Genomic DNA, 20,259 nt, shown 5'->3' on the forward strand with positions numbered 1-20,259 from the left:
GCGGTTTCAGATGCGCACCGTGGTTACAGATGCGCACTGTGGTTACAGATGCGCACCGCGGTTACAGATGCACACTGCGGTTTCAGATGCGCACAGTGGTTACAGATGCGCACCGTGGTTACAGATGCGCACCGAGGTTACAGATGCGCACCGTGGTTACAGATGCACATCATGGTTACAGATGCGCACCGCGGTTACAGATGCTCACGGCTTTGTATACTAGTTCTGTACTCAGGTCATCTGTCATCTCGCAAGCACCTTCACCCACTGAGTCAGCTCTCTAGCCCGCATTATCTTTATCACAACAAGCAACAATGAACTACCAGATGAGAATCAGCCCCCCATTTATAAGAGGCATTTCTAGCCCAAAGATGCCTACTTCTAAAGAATATCTGTCAAAGACGCCAGACTCAAGGGCAATGGTCCTCATCCTTCCTAATCTGTGGCCCTTTAATACAGTTCCTCATGTTGTGGTGACCCCAACCATAAAATTATTTCATTACTACTTCATAACTGTAATTTTGCTACTGTTATGAATTATAATGTAAATACCTGATATGTAGGGCATCTGATATGTGACCCCTGTCAAAGGGTCATTTGACAACCCAGGGGTAGCAACCACAGATTGGGAACCACTGCTCTGGGATCTCTCATGGGTAACCCATATGATTTAGGGAAGCTTGGTTGGCTGGGGCTATCTACGAGCTGAGAGCAAAGAGGCTCAGCCCAGAGCCTGGCTGAGTTCGTCTTCCCAGTCACAGTAAACACTCTCCTCATCCACAGATCATGACTTCCCCAGCTCAGGATCAGTGTTAGTTCCCAAAGCTTGGCTCCAGGGAACCCTGGCTTCTGTTTAAGGATCACAGGGTATTAAGGATTAAGTCCTTAGTTCCAACCTGCATTTTATTTATTCACACTTTGTCTCCCCTCGGGGTTCTCTGTATCTCAGGCTGAATGGCTCACAATGCTCTCTTTCCCCAGTAAATGTTGGTAAAACTTCAGCAGGGCTGGGGAGATGGCAACAGGTAAGAGAACATATTGCTCTTAAGAGGAGCTAATTTCAGGCCCCAGCATTCGAAAATGTCCCCCTATAGACTCACAGATGCCCTCTTTGGGCCTCTATTTATCCAACACACAGGGAAAAAATAAAATAAAATCTTTTTTTTTTCAAGGCAGGATTTCTCTGTAGCTTTGGAGCCTGTCCTGGAACTTGTCCTCTGAAACTCTTGTAGACCAGTCTGACCTTGAACTCACAGAGATCCACCTACCTCTGCCTCCCAAGTACTGGGATTAAAGGCACATGCCACCACTGCCCAGTCTAATAAAATACTCTTAAACACACACAACTCAGGCTAAAGATGGCTCAGTGGTTAAGGGCACGTGTTGATCTTGCAGGGAACTCAGGTTTGGCAGTTCACAACCAACTGTAACTCACACTCTCTTTTGCCATCTGTGGGCAACAGGCACACATGTGGTTGGTGCACATATATACATGGAGGCAAACACTCATATATACAAAAATAAATCTAAAAATACATCGGGTATGGTGGTGGCACACACCTTTAATCCCAGCACTTGGGAGACAGAGGCAGCCAGATCCTTGAACTCAAGGCCAGCCTGTTCTACAAAGTGAGTTCCAGGGCTACACTGAGAAACCCTGTATTGAAAAACCAAAAAAATAAAATGAAATAAATTTAAAAATAAATAAATAAATAACTCTTTAATAATTAAAAACAAAACAACAACAACAACAAAAGCCCCCCAAACTCTTGGTCCCCAGCCCTGGTGATTAGTCACAGGAAACAAAAGGCCATCCACTGGCAAGTGATGGCTACCAGACCTGTGGCGATTCCTGAACCTCTGTTCCTGTGTCAGCTGGTCAGAGACACAGTTGATGCTTGCTTCAGGACCCTTTACATAGACAGTCCACTCCAAAGGGCCCCTTAATAGTATCCTGACTCTGAAAACCATGCAAGTACAAGGAGCTTGGTATTCAGAAAGGCATAGGTGGTTCAATTATGGAAGTTAATTTTTTTATGAGGTTTGAGATGATTAAAAGTTGGCAATTTGTCCAGCAGTGGTGGTGCACACCTTTAATCCCAACAGTCAGGAGGCACAGGCAGGGGGGTGGACCTCTTGAGTTTGAGACCAACCTGGTCTCAGAGTGAGTTACAGGACAGCCAGGACTACACAGAGAAATCCTGTCTTGAAAAACCAAACCAACCAAATCAAAAGTTGGCAATTTCATGTGGCTCAAAGCCACTACGAGAACTCCTTGCTTGCTCCCCTTTCTCCCCTTTCTCCCTCCTACCCCCTCAAAGAGATTCCTTTCTGCTGACACCAAACTGAACATGGGCACTGCTCTCTGCCGAGAAGCTAGGCAAGTGTCCACCATCTCCTTCCTCTTCCCAGTGCTGGGGCTTGAACTGAAGGCTTTGGCAATGCAAGACAATTGCTCTATCAGAGAGTTACAGATATAGACCAGCCCACTCAGACCTTACTACTGTTTTAAAACACTTCCTATGAGAGCATATCATCAGTGTTGAAATACAGACTATGGACAGTAACTTAAATGATAAACCACCCACCTCCCAGAAATCACCACTGCTCAGTTTCTAAGATCATTTTCCCAGGCATATCCTACGACATCTTTTTAAAGCAGTGCTGGAATCACATGAGAAGTTAGGTGCTCTTCTCTACCACTAAGCTACACCCTTGGCCCTAACCTGCTTTTTGAAACTAAACGAGTTCATATACCCCACATCACTGAGCAACCATTAGAAGTAGAGTTCTGAGAGCCACACGTGGTGATGCTCGCCTTTAATTCCAGAAGACAAAGGCAGGCAGATCTCTGTGTGTTCAAGGCCAGCTTGGTCTACACAGCAAGTTCTAAGGCCATCAGAGATACATGCTGAGACCTTGTCTCCAACTCCCTGGCCCCGCCAAAGAAAGCTAACGTTTGCACAGTGGCCTGCAATTCTAGAATCATCCCTACTATCCAGAAACCTGGGGCAGTAACAACTTCGGTGCCATCCTGACAAGGTGTGCCATGTACTTGCTGGAGAGCCTTCCGAGAACCGCACTTCTGGCCCTGGGGCCGAATGCCGTTCTGCTCACTCACTTGTCCTCTGGCAGGAACAGACCTCCCAGCTCAGGCTCCTTCTCATCGCCAGGGCTCCTGCCAGAACCCTCCAGGCCCTGGCTGCTCTCCATGGGGGTGTCCATTTCTAACTCCTGGGGTCCCTCAGGCAGGGCCAGTGTCATTGCTTCCTCCTCGTCTTCCTGGAAGAAGCCGGGTTCCCTGGGGAGGAGCTCGCCATCAGCAAACGTAGAGCTGGAGATGTCGCTGGCCTGGCAAACACAGAAGGACAGAATGAGAGAGGTTGGCTCCCTGGGACTCAATACTCTGGTCCATAAGGACATCTGCAGGTACCGGGAGGCAGGAGGGCCAAGAACTGGAGCGGCTAGATATAAGGATGTCTGGTTAGCCATGAGGGCTTCTCCTGGCAGCTGACTCCTGAGAGCACAGTAAGGGGCTTGTCTCCCAGGCAGAGCCCTCATCACAGCCTGCACAGTATCCGCACTGTGGGTAGACCCACCCTAGTCAGCTGTCAGGGACAACCCTGACCTCTCAGGAGGAACCTGAGGCAAGACAGTGCAGAGAAATCTAGGTGCCCCCTCCAAGATCCTGCACAGCCGGAGAATCTCAGCACCTCTTCTGTAAACCAAGATGGCCATGGGATTTCATGCAGGCCTTCAAGCCCAGCACTCGGAAGGAAGAAGAAAGATCTGTTCTCTGTGAGTTTGAGGTCAGCCTGGTCTACATAGTGAGTTCAAGGCCAGCCAAAGCTATACAGTGAGTGTAGGATAAAAAGTCTGAACTCACTTCTGGGTTTGGAGACCCACCAATCCCTGAGCTTGAAATCCCACCAACCCTTGAGCTCCCCACAAGCTCAGGACTTGAAATCCCACCAATACCCACCCTGAAATCTCCACTCTGGAAAACTGTTCCTCCAAAAAACTATATAAGCCTGCCTCCCACTTAGTTCTTGCTGCTCTTCCCCTGAGCAGAGACCAGAGACACCCTCTTGTGTCTTCCCAATAAATCTCTTGTGTGAGGTTTGCTGTGCAGCGTGACTTTGTGGTAGTCCTTGGTTCCCGACTGCCAGGATACCTCTCCCTTCAGAGCTGCAATATTTACAGTGAGGTCCTGTCTCAAAAAGCAAGCAAACAAATGGCAATGGACCCCTACAGGACCTCTGAGTCCACTATTCCGTTTGCCTGTGGTGCACAGTGGGCACTCCCAGCACTTGGAAGAAAAGGCAGAAGGATTGCTGTAATTTGAAGTTAGCATAACCTACATACTGAGTCCTAGGCAGGACAGGACTTTATGGTGATATCACATTTCACAAGAAAGAAAATGGTGACAATTTCTGTTACTTATTTCTTTGCCAGAAGCCATGTTGCCAGCAGTTGTATAGCAGACATACACCCCCCATCTCCACCTTTTTAAGTCAGAAAGTAAACAACTCAAAACAGTTTCAGGAACTTCCTGAAACTGACCAGATTCTTTAGGCCCCTGACTCCCAAGACAGCCGGCAGACAAGCCAAGCTCCAACAAGTAGAGACCAGTCAAGCAGCCTGAAAGAGGCTTAGTTCGACCAAGGCCCCTGGAAAGGACACTGTCCACCCTACTGAGCTGCCTTGTAGGCTGTGCAGTATGCTCCAGGTTCCCAGATTTTGTGGGGTGGATTTTGGTGATACTCCTATAAGTAACCCCCAAAAAACTCGTTGGTTCACTAGATGGATTTTGCTGGCATGTGTCACGGGCCCCCTATTTAGAGTGAGTAGACAGGAGCAGTCTGTCACACACCAGCCATGAGCTCCCACTTCTAGGCCTGAGATGGTCGGGCCAATGCCTAGAATACACTTTACAGGCTGCTGATATGCTGCAAGATTTGTCTGCACCCCTTGCTGACATCACCTTAGAGAAGAGTTCAGGCTGAGCTTCCTTACCTAAACTTGAGGGGCGGCCTCAGGAAACCATCTCCTGGCTTCTGAGTAGGTGGGCACTCCCTGGGGCGCTGCTTCTACCTGTCCTACCATACGCTCTATGTCTAGGGCTGACGCAGAACTCTACTAAAAACGTTTCCCTCGTATACCAGGGCTACCTTGAAAGTCTTGAAAAATGCCCACAAGAAAAGGTTACAAGACACTACAGGAAGCCACTTGGAGACAGGCTGAGCCTATCTCGAGAAGACCTGGGGGCTACGAAGAGAAGGTGATTAACAAACTTGGTTCCTCCCTGTGCCAAAACTCAGCTGAACACAGATGAAATCAGTGCCGGGCAACCCCGTTGGTAAAGATCAAGGGATGTTTGCAGGTCTTTCCCACCCGCGCGTTCTGATCCATCGCACATGGCTCCTAACTCATCAAAGCCCTCTCTCAGCACGCACAAGCCCACACCAAACAGTGCAGACCCATGCACTAAAACAATGGTAGTACGCCAGAGCCCAGGCAGAGTTCGTGCTTGGGACAGCTCTCCAGGGCAGTGGTCTAGTCCCGTTTTACTGATGGAGACACGGGAGTTCAAAGAGTAGCCTGCCAGAGATCTCTGGCTGTAGAGTGGGCAGAGGGCCCGGGCTGCTTCTGGCTGCCACACAGTTTCCTTCATCACTGCTGCCTTCACACTCCACTGGCTTTCAGATCTGGGTGTGACAGGAGGGTGAGTCACTCTCTAGGAACTAGATGCTACCGATGATGCCTGGGGCCCCTCCTAACGCAACATTCCGCATTTCCACGTGCACACAGCTGCCCCCACGGGAGAGGTTGCTTAGCACAAAGACACTCATGGGGGTAAGAGGAGGTGGCCCATGCCCCAAGGGAGCAGCACGAGTTCTCTATGCCACTGCCCGCTACGAGGACCTGTAAAGTCCACCTGACAGATAGGCAGTCGAGGTGAGCACGTGACAATTGCCAGGAATGCCACTTGTCCAGCCACAGGCTGCACCTGACGTTCACCTCAGTCCCAGGCCTACCCCTTCCACACCCTTTCTAGCTGACAGGCTTCACCTGGGAACCTAGGTGTCCTGTCTCACTGAGCCCAAGGCACACCGGAGCTCACCCAGCATCCCGCCCCACGGCAGCATTGTGATCAACACTCCGGCAAGCCACACTAGCTCCTGACTGGGTGGGAAAAGTGGCCTCAACGGGGCTATCTCCGTCACAGGACAGAAGAAATGCCCCAAACATCCCTCATGCCCCAAGACAGACCACCCTCCTTCTGGGCAGACTTTTGAGGGGAGCACACATCTGCCTGCCCATCACCTTCTCACCAAGCACTCTGTCCCATAGCAGCCCTGCGAGGGTGGCATGAGGTATACAGGACATGCATGCCCGTTCCTGTCTCATCTAATGCCCGAGAAAGACGAGGTTCAAGGAGGCAGGTGGCTGCTGAAGCGGCCCAGCTTACAAAAGGCCCTGCTCAGATCTGAAGCCAAGGCTCAGCCATGCCAAGTCTGGAGCTCCATCAGCTGCCTAGCTCTGTGTCCACAGGTGTATGCCCACACACCCACTCAACAAATTTTCCTTTAAAATTAACGTCCTCCTTTATTAACACCCTCTTTTCATTCAATCCACAATTGTTTGCCTAAGGCAAGTGGAAATTTTAATTACAGCTTCAAAACCAATTCTTGCAGCTTCGCCCCAAATTAAAGTACTAGAAAGCAGTAAGAAAAGAGACCAAACAGGATGGGGCTGGTCCAGGTCTGTCCCCAAGCAGACCCTCCTCACCAGGCAGACCAGGCCCCTGGGAAGGGTGAGAAAGCGCTGGGCCAGAAGCTCCCACCTCGAACACCTGAAGGAAGGGAAGCAGTTCTGGGAGGCAGAGAAGAGGCCTCTGACCCCCAACCTGTGCAGGCAGACACAGGAACCCACCTGAGTCAGTAATCCTCCTTCAGCATTATTAGGTTGCATAGGGAAGGGACGCTCTCCCTGGCAAGACCACCCTCAAAGAGAAACCTGTTCTGTGCGACTCGGGCAGAGGCGGCCTTGCTGTGTACTGGAGAGCTTTGGGGACTAAGTAGGAGCTTGAGGACGAATTGCCTGGGGGATGCTATGGAAATTCTACTCAGGCTGACGCAAGATGTGGGCCTCGGTCCTGAACTAATCAAGGCTGGTTTCAGCAGCCCCCAGGTGGCCAGAGTCTCTCCCCAAAGTACTCTCTGTAGTGAGACAGAAGACAACGCTGCCATCATCCCACCTGATCACCACGCTGGCTGGAGACGCAGAAAGTAGACATCCTCACCCTGCATCCCTCATGGTGCCCAGGACCTGCCCAGAGGGCTGGCAGGGCAGGACATGGGCATCCCAGGAGGCTGAGTTTCCAGAGTTTATGGTTCTGAGACTCTAGTTTCCAGAACTCTCCTTTCTTGTCCTGATCACCAATATGTAGGAGGAGAGAGAGAGAGACAGACAGACTGACAGACAGACAAATACTACACAAGAGCAAGCATCCAGTCATCATACTGCCCCAGCAGCCAGTATAGGTCCCCAAGCCTGGGGCTTATGCAGCCTCCTCAGAGTCTGTACGGAAAGGTTGGTCTTTAAGAAGCTTCGGGAGGGCAGGGTCCTCAGCAGGCAATGTGGCTCTGTCTGTGGCCCTATCGTTTCCCAGGGCTCTGTCCCTGAGGACAAAGAGGTGACTTTAAGGACAGAGCTCGTGTCCATAACACCATGGCTTATTTGTGTCCAAACAATCTCAGGGAACCCTTCTTTCCCAGCTTCGGGGTCAGAGGCGGACGGAAGAGAAAGTAGGTGCAGTATGCCGCTGGGTAAGCAAGCCCTGGGGAACCCGTGTGGCATGACCAGTGGAGAGCACAGCTCTGAAGCCTGGCAAATCAGTCCTAGTAGACCATCTCTGTGTCCCCGGGATTTCCCCTAGGAACAGGGACTGTCATTTCTGCCCTAGAGGCTGTATGGCAGTCAGCAGCTGTGGGAGGCTCTGTATTCAGAGCCTAGATTGTCCCACCCGCCATGGGTCCTTGGCTGGTCAGCTAGCAAGATCCTGAGATATATACTTGTTTGGGCCCAGTGGCTAATCCAAGGGCAGGGAATGCTGGAGACAGTACTATACCCAAGCCCAGCCGGCTGCACTCCCTCCCCCCCCCCCGGCCTCCCCCACCACCCCAAGTGTCTCCACCTTCACTTTTCCACTTTGTTCTCATCTGGGGCTGGACAGAACTGGCCCCAGCTGGAAGGGGTTGCCAGCAGGCACACAGCCTGCCTGTGGAGCCCTCTCCAGTCTCAAGAGCTGTGTTCACCCATCAGTAGGCCCCACAGCCACCCCTTCCTCTGTAGGAAGCTGGAAAGGGCTGAATTCAAGGGCTGTTGAAAAGACCAAGTATCAGTACACATGGGGGGCCCTCAGAGAGGCTTACAAAGGCCCACTGTCCCTGCCATGCAGCCAGGAGGTATATTAGGACCCAAACTAAACAGTTTAATTTGGTCTTTACTCTCAGCCACCTCATGGAGGATGTGGGGGATAAAGGGGCGGAGTGAACAGTCTCAAGGTCACACACCCTAAGTTTCCTGGCAGGCGATGTACAGAGAACACTGACTGTACAGAGTGACTACCTATTTCCGTTCCCCCAAAAGAGCAGAGACTGAAGCCGTGACCACAGGGAGGTCAGCATCTGAACCCCAGCAGTCGGCAGTGCAGGGGCCCATGGCAGGTGAGGACTCAGCACTTCTTGAATCAAGCCGCACGGCGTCAGAGGCCTATGCCATCAACAGAAGGGCATCTAAGGCCTCGTGCCGATGACTCTGGTGTGCTCACCGCCTGGTGGGGTGACTACTGGATGAGGAGTTTCATTCCCGAGCCTCGTCTCAAGCATCCGTGGTGAGCACCTGTGTGACGGGACGGCCACGGAAAATCTAATCCGGGACAGCACCTCACTTCTGAAGGACGCTGAGAGCATGACACAGAGATGGTGGGTGTTGAGGGCATGTGCAGGGAGCCAGACAGCCAGACAGGATCGCCATTGCAAGATGGCACCACATCCTGTCTTGCCGGTTATACTCCATATTTGGCGATGCCTTTGAGAGCTGCCTGTCCTCCACTTCCCGCATGCGCGGTGAATGGGGGTCCCTGGGCCTATCTCGATGCAGTCTGGTGTCAGCTGATGGTGGCAACCAATCACAGGGCAACCCATGTGCCAATTCCATATATAAGCAGCTGCCTTAGTGCTCTCGGGCCCCTTCGCTTCATGTTATCTCTCAACCAAGTGCACTCCAGTAAAGCATGATCTGAGAAGAATCCTCGTGTCGTGGTCGTTCTTTCTCGCTGGTCGAGGAGTTCGCCGCAGGCATGATCTAGAGTGGGTTCAAGTCACGCTTCACCAAGAATGAGCACTGTGGCCTTTAGGTTACTGAGCTGCCTCAGTCTTAGAATGTATGGGAAGGGGTTGATGAATGTGAGGTATTACTGTCACTAGGATGTTAAAGGATGATACAAAGGGGTCCATCTGAGCATCCTGAATTCTATCCAGCCCCAGGGAGGACAGCTCTGGGAGGCTAGCTTACTTCCCCCTGCCCCGGGGCCCTCTCCAACCCACTGCCTTGGCAGGTCTGTTGGCACAGTAGTCACACCCTGTAATAAGTGTTAAGATGAGATGCTGCCTAGGGAAGGGTGTCCAGGAGGCCCTGAGGCGCGGGCTCATCCACCCCCAGCCCTGGCAGCAGGCTCCACTCCGCGGGCGGTGACTTGGAGCCAAAGCGAAGCTCTGTGGGGACAGAGCTGGGTAAAAATAACCTGGGCGGGCACATTTCAGCTTCCCTTGAAACCAGGCACCCATGGGTACACGTGGACCTCCCACTGCAGAGAAGAGGCTGTGGGTAGGCACAGGCCAAGCCTCACACTGGGGAGAAGTGCAATGGCTGCCGGGCCAGGCCAGTAATGGAATCTGTGTACCTAGCCAGCTAATAGTCTGGAGACACGGGACAGGCCAGGGTCATAACAGGTTTTTCCTTTGGGCCGCAGGAATCTCCTCTGAGGGGAGCTTGTGGTACCAACACCCCGAATTCAAAGAAGGTGAGATGAGACTGCCCAGAGATACCCTCACAGCCCACTACGGCTTGGCTGCTCTCCGCACAGAAAAATGGTGACCATGGTGGCTGGGAAGCAACCCTGACTGTAACTTCCACTGTGGCTGTCAACCCTGCTGGAAGTCAGGCCCCGCTAAACACAGCGACCAGATGTCACCAGTGGTGATGAGAATCTTGGTTCTTCAAAGGGCTACCCAGTGCCAATCAAAGCCCAAAGGTGGGGCTGAGGAGTTGGGGTTGGCATCCACACAGAAGAACAGAACCTTGACCCGCCTCCAAGGCCAAGGGAACTCACAGGGGAGTTGGTCACGAAGCCACCTCCCTTGCTCTGAGAGTGGCCTTATCCTGAGAGATCAAAGCTCTGTAACCCAGAGCTCCCCGCTCAGGTCAGATGTAGGTCAGACGACAGAACATACTATACTGTGGTTCCTTCCCAGATGGAATGGCAGTCAAGGTAGGGTTTGGGCCCTGGGTTCCATGTATGTCTGCTCCTGAACCCCAAGAGAGAGTCTCACCTTAGCTCAAGACACCCCTCAGCAGGAGCACCCAGGAGTTGATCTCAGCGCAGCAACTCCAATGTTGCTGTCAACCTCACTGGGACCTGCAGTCCCAGGAGGGGGAAGTCGGCAACAACGGGCATCTCCTCATTGGTCACATGTATGGAAGGGGAGAATAGGGTGCTCGGGCAGGCCCTCTGGGAGACTTCCGCCTGGTGCTGGGCAGCGGCAGAAGAGAATATCATGCCGGGGGTTTCTAGGGCCTCCAGTGCTATTTAAATAGCACTCAGAACTAGCCAACCACTGCCCAAGCCACAGCCACAAATGTGGAAGTCCACATACTCTTTCAGCCCCACGTCAACTGTCTTCCTCTCCAGTTCCACACCACTCACCTCTCACCTGCTGACAGGAAGCAGCAGAGGATTAGAGGAGGGAGACATGCTGCAGCTCCCGGGAAAACTGAGAGACAGCAAAGAGCCCAAAGCAGAGCCCAGAGACGGGCAAATTCCCCAAAGGAACAGAGGCAGGAGCAGTGCTAAGGGATCTAAAGGGCCAAGTCATTACATAAGGGCTGGAGTAAGGGGCAGCACCAAGGAGGGTCTGAGGGAGACCCAGGCGGTGCAGCTTTGGCTGAGCCAGTGCCTGAGCTGGAAACCAATCAATGCCAAACCTCTGACTGACTGCCCACAGTCCTGTGTCTTTGACGGGGGGGGGGGGGGGGGGGGGGGGGGGGGGGGGGGGGGGGGGGGGGGGGTGGGGGGGGGGGGGGGGCGACTACTGACCAAGTGGAGCTTAAAGGCAGTAGAACCCAGGAGGCCTTATGTAGGTAAAGCGGAAGCCCCATGGCTAAGCCATGGCCCTCCCCACCATACCAAGCAAGGAAGCAGACAGGGCCATGCTAATCTCAGAAGCACTTCAAGAGGTAGGAGGCACTTAAACATGGTGTAGGATCCATTTACCAAGATGTAACCCCCCCACATATTTATGCATCTCTTAGCGGTTTCAAAATACATACAGCAAAACTCAACAGAACCTAGAGCTGACGATTTTAGTTTACCTCCCTCGGCATGGATGGAACAAGCAATGGGCGGCTAGAGGGGAGAGAACATCAAGCCAGGCTCACACAGCACACTTCCCAACAACTGCAGCGGAACAAAGCCAACAGAGCAGAAGCTGAAGGGAAACGGGACACTTGCACAGTACCAGAGCCCCCCCCCCTCACTGTAGGCCACAGGAAAGCACAGAAACCCCCCCAGGTCTTTGTGCAGGAGCAGGCTAGTGCTCCTTTAACATAGCCGTCAAATATCATCATCAAGGGGACGAGACAGGCACTGGCCCACAGCAAGAGGGTCTCAGCAAAACAGTTAATAAAATGGCTAGCATCTAATAAGCCCTAGCATCTAATTTACTAAATAGGAAGGAACATACCACAAATTACATGCCACTGAGGAAAACTGGACCAAAAACAAACATACTACCTTCTACGACACAACTGGCCTGGTGGGCCACAAAAAGAAGTGGCCACGGCTCATACCTGTGACCCCTCACTCAGGAGACTAAGGAAAGGGAACACTGTGGGACCGAGACCAGCCTGGACTACAGAGACAGTTCCAGCCAGTCTGGGCTAGAGTGGAGCCCTGCCTAGAATGAAAGGGAGAAAGCCATGGAAGCAGATTAAAGGAGGAGGTCCTAGAGCCAAACTCACGCAGTGTTACATCAAGTCACACAGGGGCAACATCAAACTCAGATGGGATCTGTCTCCAGTTAGGAGGTCTGGAAAGGTTTCCATTTCCAAGATGAAAGAGGTTAATGAAAGCGTTTCTAACAACATGTTGGGTGAGCCGTAGAGATAGGGAGGAATATATGGTAAGCCCTTGTGGAGCTGAGCCTAGGGGCAAGACACTGCAGGCTAAGAAAGAGCCAATTGGCTGAAAATGTGGCCAGGCCTACCTTCAACAGCTTCCCAGGGGAGACAGTGGTATCAGCACCACCATCATGTAGGCATTCCTCTTTTAGGGTGTGTTAGAAGCAAACTTTAAGGAGGGCTGGGGATGCAGCTCAGAGGTGGGACCTTTGTTCTCACCCTGTGCGGCTCCGCATGCGCCATGCAGTCTCTACACCAACAAAACAAACAGGGAACAGGAAGACAGCTTGCCCTCCGTGTGCTCAACTAACTATGGAAAAGTATAAGAGTTCTGACAAATTTTGCACCATTTAAAAATTATATAAACAGCTGGAAGTGGTGGTGCACACCTCTAGTCCCAGCACTCTGGAGGCAGAGGCAAGGGTGCCGGGAATTCAGTGCAATCTCTGAGAGCCACATGGCAAGTCTGATGCCAGCCTGGGCTACATGAGACCCCACTTCAAACAAACAAAACAAAACAAACAAAAAACAACTCAAAACAAACAGGAGAGAACTGTCAAGAAATGAGATGAGGATGTGGGGTGCGGCGGAGGACCATACTAACAAGGATAAGCTTTAGAAGAGTCAATCCTGTTGGCACCTTGGTCTCAAACGTAGCTTCCAGGGCCTGAGAAAATCTATTTTAAGTATCTAAACCACTAGGCCTGAAGTACTTTGATATGACGGCCCCAGCAACCAATAGTCTTCCTCTTTGCTTCAGGAGTTGCCTACGGGAATTCTCAATCAGTGGGTGTTTTCACCCAGCTCTCCATGACCACACCTACAAACAGATGCACACAGGGGCTCACACCCACACCCACACACAGAGATCATAGATATTAAAAACTGATGGTGCCAAGGCTGGGTATAGTGGTGCACATCTTTAATCCCAACACTTGGGAGGCAGAGGCCAGTGATCTGAGTTTGAGGCCAGCCTGGTCTACAGAGTGAGTTCCAGAACAGTCCTGTCTCAAGAAAAACAAACAAAAAACAACAACAATGAACCCTGCCAGTGCTGTCAGACAGTGCAACAGCAGAGGTGACGTTGTCCACAACCCTGCTCGTGGGTTATAAAACAGCTGTGAATAGGGACTGGGAACAAATGCCGAGCTGGCAGGCAGCCTCAGGCCACAGGCCCTGGATGCACAGCCTCTGATCCTGAGGCGGTCACCTCTGTGGCCAGAAGGGGCCAGTAATTAAGGAAGATATTTCCAGTTTCTCCACACTAGCCATTATTTCTGGCTACTTAAAATCCAGAGCAGATTTTTTCCCTTTGTTGTGGCCACGGCAGGAAGGAGGGTCTCTACCACTCTGGGGACACGTGGGCACTCTGCATAGCTGTGATGCCAGCCTCCCGAGGGCCTTCCTTCCCTGCTCCCACGGATGTCCAGGGTCAGTGACCGTGACTATGGATGCAGCAGACTGGCTGAATGATCTCCAAGACAAAGTCACAGGAGAGGAGGTGAAGCCACTTTCAACTCTGCCCTGGATGAGGGGTGACTGTACCAAAACCCAGGGTCTCATACATAAGCACCTCAGTCAAACAAGTTTTTAATAAGAAGAATTCAAAGAGGATATCTGGTCTACCCCTTCCCTACTAGTTAAGTCAATGACCTTGATTTTTTCAAACGAGCACGTGGACTTCGGAGACAAACTCCCAGGGTTTATGAAAACAGAATTTAAATTACTTCCACATCTGGAAACCAAAGCGGCAGCTAGCCCCAAGAATTCCAGGCATGCCAGCCACTGAGAAGCAGAGGGTCCAGGGAGGCATTTCCTGTTAACCTGGGGTTCCCTCGCCCACATGGATCTCCTCACACACACAGAGAGGACTTGCGGAGCCAAACCTGGAGAAAGTAAGACCACCCATGACCACCCTGCTCCATGCATCATAGAAAACTCTTGCTTTCCCCCCAAAGCCTGTAAAGAGGCCTCGCTACAGAGAACTGTATTCCAAGTGCAGTTCAGGCTTCCCTCGATCGATGGCCATTTTCCCTCTTTCCGTCTACATCTATCTACCAAGTCAGGGCCACAAGCACCTAAATCTGTACTCCCTAACTTCAGATATCCCATCTAAATTATCTCCCTTGTTTGTGTCTGAGACAAGATCTTGTTGTGTATGTACATTTGGCTGGCCTGGAACACAAAAACCTGCCTGCCTCTACCTCGTAAGTGCTGGGATGAAAGGCTTGCCACTACACCTAACCCCGAGTTCTCAAAGAAAATTCTCCGAGCGCCCCAGGAAGATTCTGTTCCTACCAGTCACCGTGCCTCAGGATCTCCTGAGAAAAACTGTGGGCCGGGGCAACTCACGTGTTCTCGTCAAAGCAAAACGCACAGACTACACTGAAGCCTGCACAAGGGCTCTCCTGGCTCCTCCTGGAACAGGCAGCTATTTTGGGCTACAAATTATAGCTTTTAAAAAACGTGGCTGTTTGAAGTGAGGGCTGAGTTATTCACATGGCCCAGCGCTCTTGGGGCTGGCTTGGGGAGCTCCTCATTTTATCACTGTGACAGGAGAGGCACAGATTTCAGGTGAAGGTCTGGGAAGCAGTGGCCAGCTCGCTGCCCTCTGCGTGGGTAGTCTCAAGAGAGGTGATGTGGAACTCCCGGAGAGGCCACTGTTGGGGAGTGTCCCTGGGTAGAGTGACACATAGCCTGAAACCTGAAGCCAAGAGGGGACCTACCCTCCTCCCTCTGCCACAGAAACCCTCAGGCCATGGATGGCCCAATGAGGTGCCAGTGTTCACCCACAGCTGCTGGAGAGGCCCTGCCTGGAGCAGACAAAGGAGCAGACTGATGAGAGAGCCAGCGGCTTCATGGCCCTCACCACAGGCACCACCTAGGCCCTGTAGCCAGACCCCTCCTCTCCTGTAGTCCGTACCTCTCATCAGCCCAGGGCTCCAGCCCTCCTCCTGTCCACTTCATCTGAGGTCCTTCCTGTCCTGGGGCCTCTGCTAGTGCCCTCCGAAACTCTGCCAAGTACGGGACAGGTAAGAGGACATTAGGTCCGAGGACAGCCATAGCCTGGGGCTCAAATGAATGAAGAACCACAGGGGATACACGAGAAGCCTTCAAAGAGCCGAGCCTGCCCACCTGGCTCCTCAGATGAGCAGTCAGGCTCTTCCTCTGCCATGCCCCAAGCTCCTGTTACCTCGCCCACCCTCCGCAGTACCAGGGGGTATGTATGAAAGAGGGAGCGGTGAATCCCTGACTGCGTAGAAGGTAGACAACTTGGCTAATGGCTACTGGAACCTTAGGAGAAGGCAGGAAAGAGACTGAGAGGGGATCAAAGGAAACAAGGTTTCAAGCCACTACTTACTCTGAAAGCCTGCTCCTACCAAGGCCCTGGCAACGTGCCATATTCTGGATGTTCCAAAGACCTGTCTCCCAGGACCTCAAGCATGGTCCACCGCCTCCAAACCCTGCTTCTACCTCAATGAGTGTCCCAGCCAGGTCCAGCTATCCACATATTGTCCCCCAGAGTTTCTAAAGGCTCGGGGCTCAGCCTACTCTTCACCTCCATCCTGCCAGCTCTGAAGCTCCCACCAAATGACGGCAACCTGGTGCCCAGAGGTGACCACCACTCCCTGACCAGAGCTCCTCCATTCATCTCAGAGCATTTAACGCAACAGAACCGTTAGCCAACCCCTTCTGTGATCCCTGTCACTTAGAGAAGCACAAAGTCATCACAACCAAGCGAGAAGGGCCAGCTGCTAAGTGCCTACCATGTGTGTCATCTACACGCAGGGGGAAAGCTCAGATGGACAAGGGACACACATAAGGGCTGAGGCCTGAAGATCAGATGATGTGGGATGTCTCTCTGTGTACTCTGAATATGCTTTTTATTACCATTGGTTAATAAAGAAGCTAGTTTGGCCAATAGCCAGGCAGAGTAGAGCCAGGCCCGAAATCCAAGCAGAAATACAGGGAGAAAGAAGGCGGAGTCAGGGAGATGCCAGCAGCCGCTGGGGAAGTAAGATGTGAGGTAACAAGCCACGAGCCTCGTGGTAAAATACAGAAAAACAGAAATGGGTTAATTTAAGTTGTAAGAGTTGGTTAATAATAAGCCTGAGCTTATTATTAACAGTTTGTAATTAATATTAAGCCTCTGAATGGTTATTTGGGAACTGGCGTCAGGCAAGAAACCTCCAGTTATGATCATGTCTGATTTTAGCACAGTGAGGAGGGCTCAGAAAAGTCCCCAAACTCTTGGTGACTGCCCAACACCGCAGTGGACAACTCTGAGCACTGGAGGATCCAAAACTGAGACATGCAGGCTGCCCAAACAGGAATCAGCAGTGTTGGTGACACTGGGACTTGGGCAGAAGGTACGGAAAACACGGCACAGACCCAAGGGCAATCCTCCCGTCTTTCCCTGTCCGAGGACACTCCAAAGAGACTCCATGTGGAAAGAGGGGTGGAAACAGATCTACAAGAAAGCTGCTAAAAGGAAGCACACATAAAAACAACAACTCAGGCACAGGGAGAAAAGGAGGGAAGGGAAGGGTCTACCCAAGGACTATAAACTAGTCAAGGAGGCTAGAAAGATGCCTCAGCAGTTAAGAGGACTCGGTGATCTTCCAGAGAACCTGGGTTCCATTCCAGATACTCACAAGGTGGCTAAAAATCACCTGTAACTCCAGTCCCGGGGGATCCAACGCCCTCTTCTGGCCTCTGCAGGCACCAGGAACACGTGTGTACAGAGACAAGAGAGGCAAACCACCACCAATTTTAACTACTAAGAGGCTCTTGTCACATCAAGTGTCCTGATGCCACATTGGGGAGGTAACGGCTCCCTGGTCTCCCTTTTTTGTCTAAGGGAAGGACTGTGAAAACTGAGATGATACCCAGCAGAAGAACAACGCTGACCAGTGACAATCCCCCTTGGTAACAAATAGGGGCCCGTGGTTCCATGAAAGAGGAACCTGAGGCTCAGAGAGGCTGTTCTGCTCTCCCAGGACCACACAGCTGCGGAGCACACTGGGATCTCAGCCACAAGTCCAGTGTGCAAGCTTGCCCGTTTGAACCACATAACACCATGCCTCAATCAATTTTGCTGCCCCTGCAGGTGGCTCTACTGCTCCTGCTTTGCAGAAACTGGGCAAATTATATAATCTCTCCAGAGGTTACCTAGTTTCTGGGCTTCATTAATTCTAAGACACCTCTGTTTTAGATGCACTGATATTTTAAGTGCACCAAGAACGAAAAGGTGCTGTCAGCTAAGTTCCAACACACACCACCACGTGCACAACATACCCCAATCTGAGATGTCAACATGCGAAAGGAGAAAGGTGTCTCCAAATCTGGCATAAGTGGGGATGGGGATCCAGTAATCCTTATACTGTATGTGCCAATGGTGGCCAATTCATACACACACATTCATATGACCCCGATGTTAAGCCTCTCCACCAATGCAGTAATCCAAATCAAACAGAATTAAACGTTAAAAGTCCAGGTTTATCGGTAAACTGCTCCTGGGTGATTCTCCATCCCCCAGAGAGGAGATGGAGGAAAAGAAACCAGAAACTGCACGGCAGAGCTCTAGAGAGCAGTTTAAATACCCCGAGGTGTGTTGTGGTCTTGAGCATTTCTGGGGAAGGAGCCGCCAAACAGCAGGTTTTCTGAGAAGGGGGCAGGGTTTGGCGAGAGACTGATGGGAGGAGGGGGGACTGAGGTGGAGCTTCCCCCTGAACACACACTTGTACACACGAGCACTACTGAGCATGTGCACATACATGTATTACATTCTTGGTGCCCCCTACACTGCTGCTGTAAGAGCCTTCGAGCCTTTGCTAATAATTGGAACAGATGCCCAGATAACTACACAACGATGTGCTGGCCAAGCCCGCCTCACAGGCCAGGACTCTGCAGCACACAAGGCTGTCACCTCAAGGTTGTTACCTCGCATTGCCAGGCAGAAGCTGTTCTGACCACCACCCACTGTACCGGCCAAGTCAGGCTGTCTGGCCCCACTTCAGCAGAGCTGCAGAGCTCAAAGTGGCCAGGCTGGACAAGCAGGTACGCCTGGCTCCCTGGAAGACTACCAAGGACAGTCACCTAATGTGGCCAGTGGCTGCACAGCCTGCACCTTTTAGCCTGGCCCCTCTCCAGACCTCCTGCGGCCTCTGCAGTTATCTGAAACCATGGGGCTTTAATAAGGCAGATTGTGAGCTGCTGGGCAGACAGCAACCCTGCTCCAAGTGAGCCTTTACCCAGGGCACAGGAGCGGGCACAGGCAGGTCACGGCTGGAGTGAGGGGTGGTCAGGCAGAGCACCAGAGGCCGCTCTGCTTTGTATAGTACTACAGCCTGTGCAGAGCTATGCAGAGTGGGCAGGCTCCAAGAGCAAGGGCCAAGTGCAGCCCCACACCGAGCCCCTGGGGGTAAGGCTGTCACCTCAGAATGTGTTCTGCATCTTGTTCACAGATTGCCACGCAGGTGCCAGTCACTTGGACCCCCAAGGTTGATGTGCAGAGACCAAGCTGGTTTAAAAAATGAAGGCACTGTGCTTCTCAGGCACAGACCCTCAGGAGGTGCAGTACCACCCACCTCACCCTAGACTTCCTGTTTCATCAAGACGATACCTGCTAGCCGCTCTTTTGGGGACTAAAAATTCCAAGAAAAAGCCGGGAAGTGTGCAGGGTCTGAAATGCCAGCACCTACTGGCACCAGCACTGCCGCGAGTGCCCTTCAGGTTTTACATTAGGTCAGGTCAGCAGGCATGCTTGGGAGGCAGGTGTCCTCCTGCCACAGATGAAGAAGCCCAGGTCCTCAGATGTTTTCAGGCTCCCAAACCTGTTTTTCTACCCTGAGAACACAGACCCTGTGACTCTGCGTGTGTGAGTGTGTGTGTGTGTGTGAGTGTGTGTGTGTGTGTGTGTGTGTGTGTGTGTGAGAGAGAGAGAGAGAGAGAGAGAGAGAGAGAGAGAGAAACCAGGATAGGCTGGAGGTTGACACAGACATTTCTCTCGGGGAAACCGGGGAGCGGAAACAAAGGAAAAACTTCTATGCTTTCCCAGCTGAACATGGACTCAAGTGGGAACCAGAGCAGACACACACAGAGACACATTACCTTCCTTTGGCTCTCATCCCTTTCCACTCCAGCCAGCTGGGCTACAAAGTGTGGGATCTCATTTTATGACACCAGGCTTGTAGGACATGGGGGCAGAGGGCAAGATGACCAGAGAACACCCTGCCTTCTTCCACACCCTGGCTCTGCTTAGGGCTCCCTCTTTTAGTCCCTTAAAAGATAAAAGCTCAGGCAGGCATGGGAACACAGTTCTGTTATCCCGGCGCTGGGAAGGAAGAGGCAGGGGGATCTCTGTAAGTTCTAGTCCAGCTTAGTCTACAAAACGATTGCCAAGCCTTCCAGGACTGCATAGCGGTGTCCTAGGTTTTTTGTTTGTTTGTTTCCCCCCTGGTCTTTATTTTTAAAGAAGAGGGGGTGCTAGAGAGACATCTCAAGAGGTTAAGAGCATTTTCTGCTCTTCTAGAGGACCTGGCTTTAGATTCTTAGCACCCATGTCAGGTGCTCACAGCTGCCTGTAAGTCCAGGGAGGTCCAATTCCTCTGGCCTCTGCCAGCACCCGCACTCAGGTGTACATGCATGCGCACACACACTCACCTGCACTCAGGTATACATGCATGTGCACACACATTCACCTGCACTCAGGTGTACATGCATGTGCACACACATTCACCTACACTCAGGTGTACATGAATGTGCACACACACTCACCTGCACTCAGGTGTA

At 51.9% G+C, this 20,259-nt stretch overlaps 1 protein-coding gene across 3 annotated transcripts in view; it reads right to left on the reverse strand.

Annotated features, from left to right (window-relative positions):
* Positions 1-20,259, reverse strand: part of Rab11fip4 (RAB11 family interacting protein 4) — an 80,924-nt gene that overhangs the window by 15,736 nt on the left and 44,929 nt on the right. For all 3 annotated transcript variants that reach the window (XM_026780650.1, XM_013347279.2, XM_013347278.2), the window contains one exon: positions 3,122-3,351. In XM_026780650.1, the coding sequence (XP_026636451.1) occupies positions 3,122-3,351 (230 nt within the window). The remainder of the gene's footprint in view (positions 1-3,121; positions 3,352-20,259) is intronic.

The sequence above is a fragment of the Microtus ochrogaster genome, chromosome 7 (assembly GCF_000317375.1).
Source record: "Microtus ochrogaster isolate Prairie Vole_2 chromosome 7, MicOch1.0, whole genome shotgun sequence".
In the NCBI taxonomy this organism is placed as follows: domain Eukaryota; kingdom Metazoa; phylum Chordata; class Mammalia; order Rodentia; family Cricetidae; genus Microtus; species Microtus ochrogaster.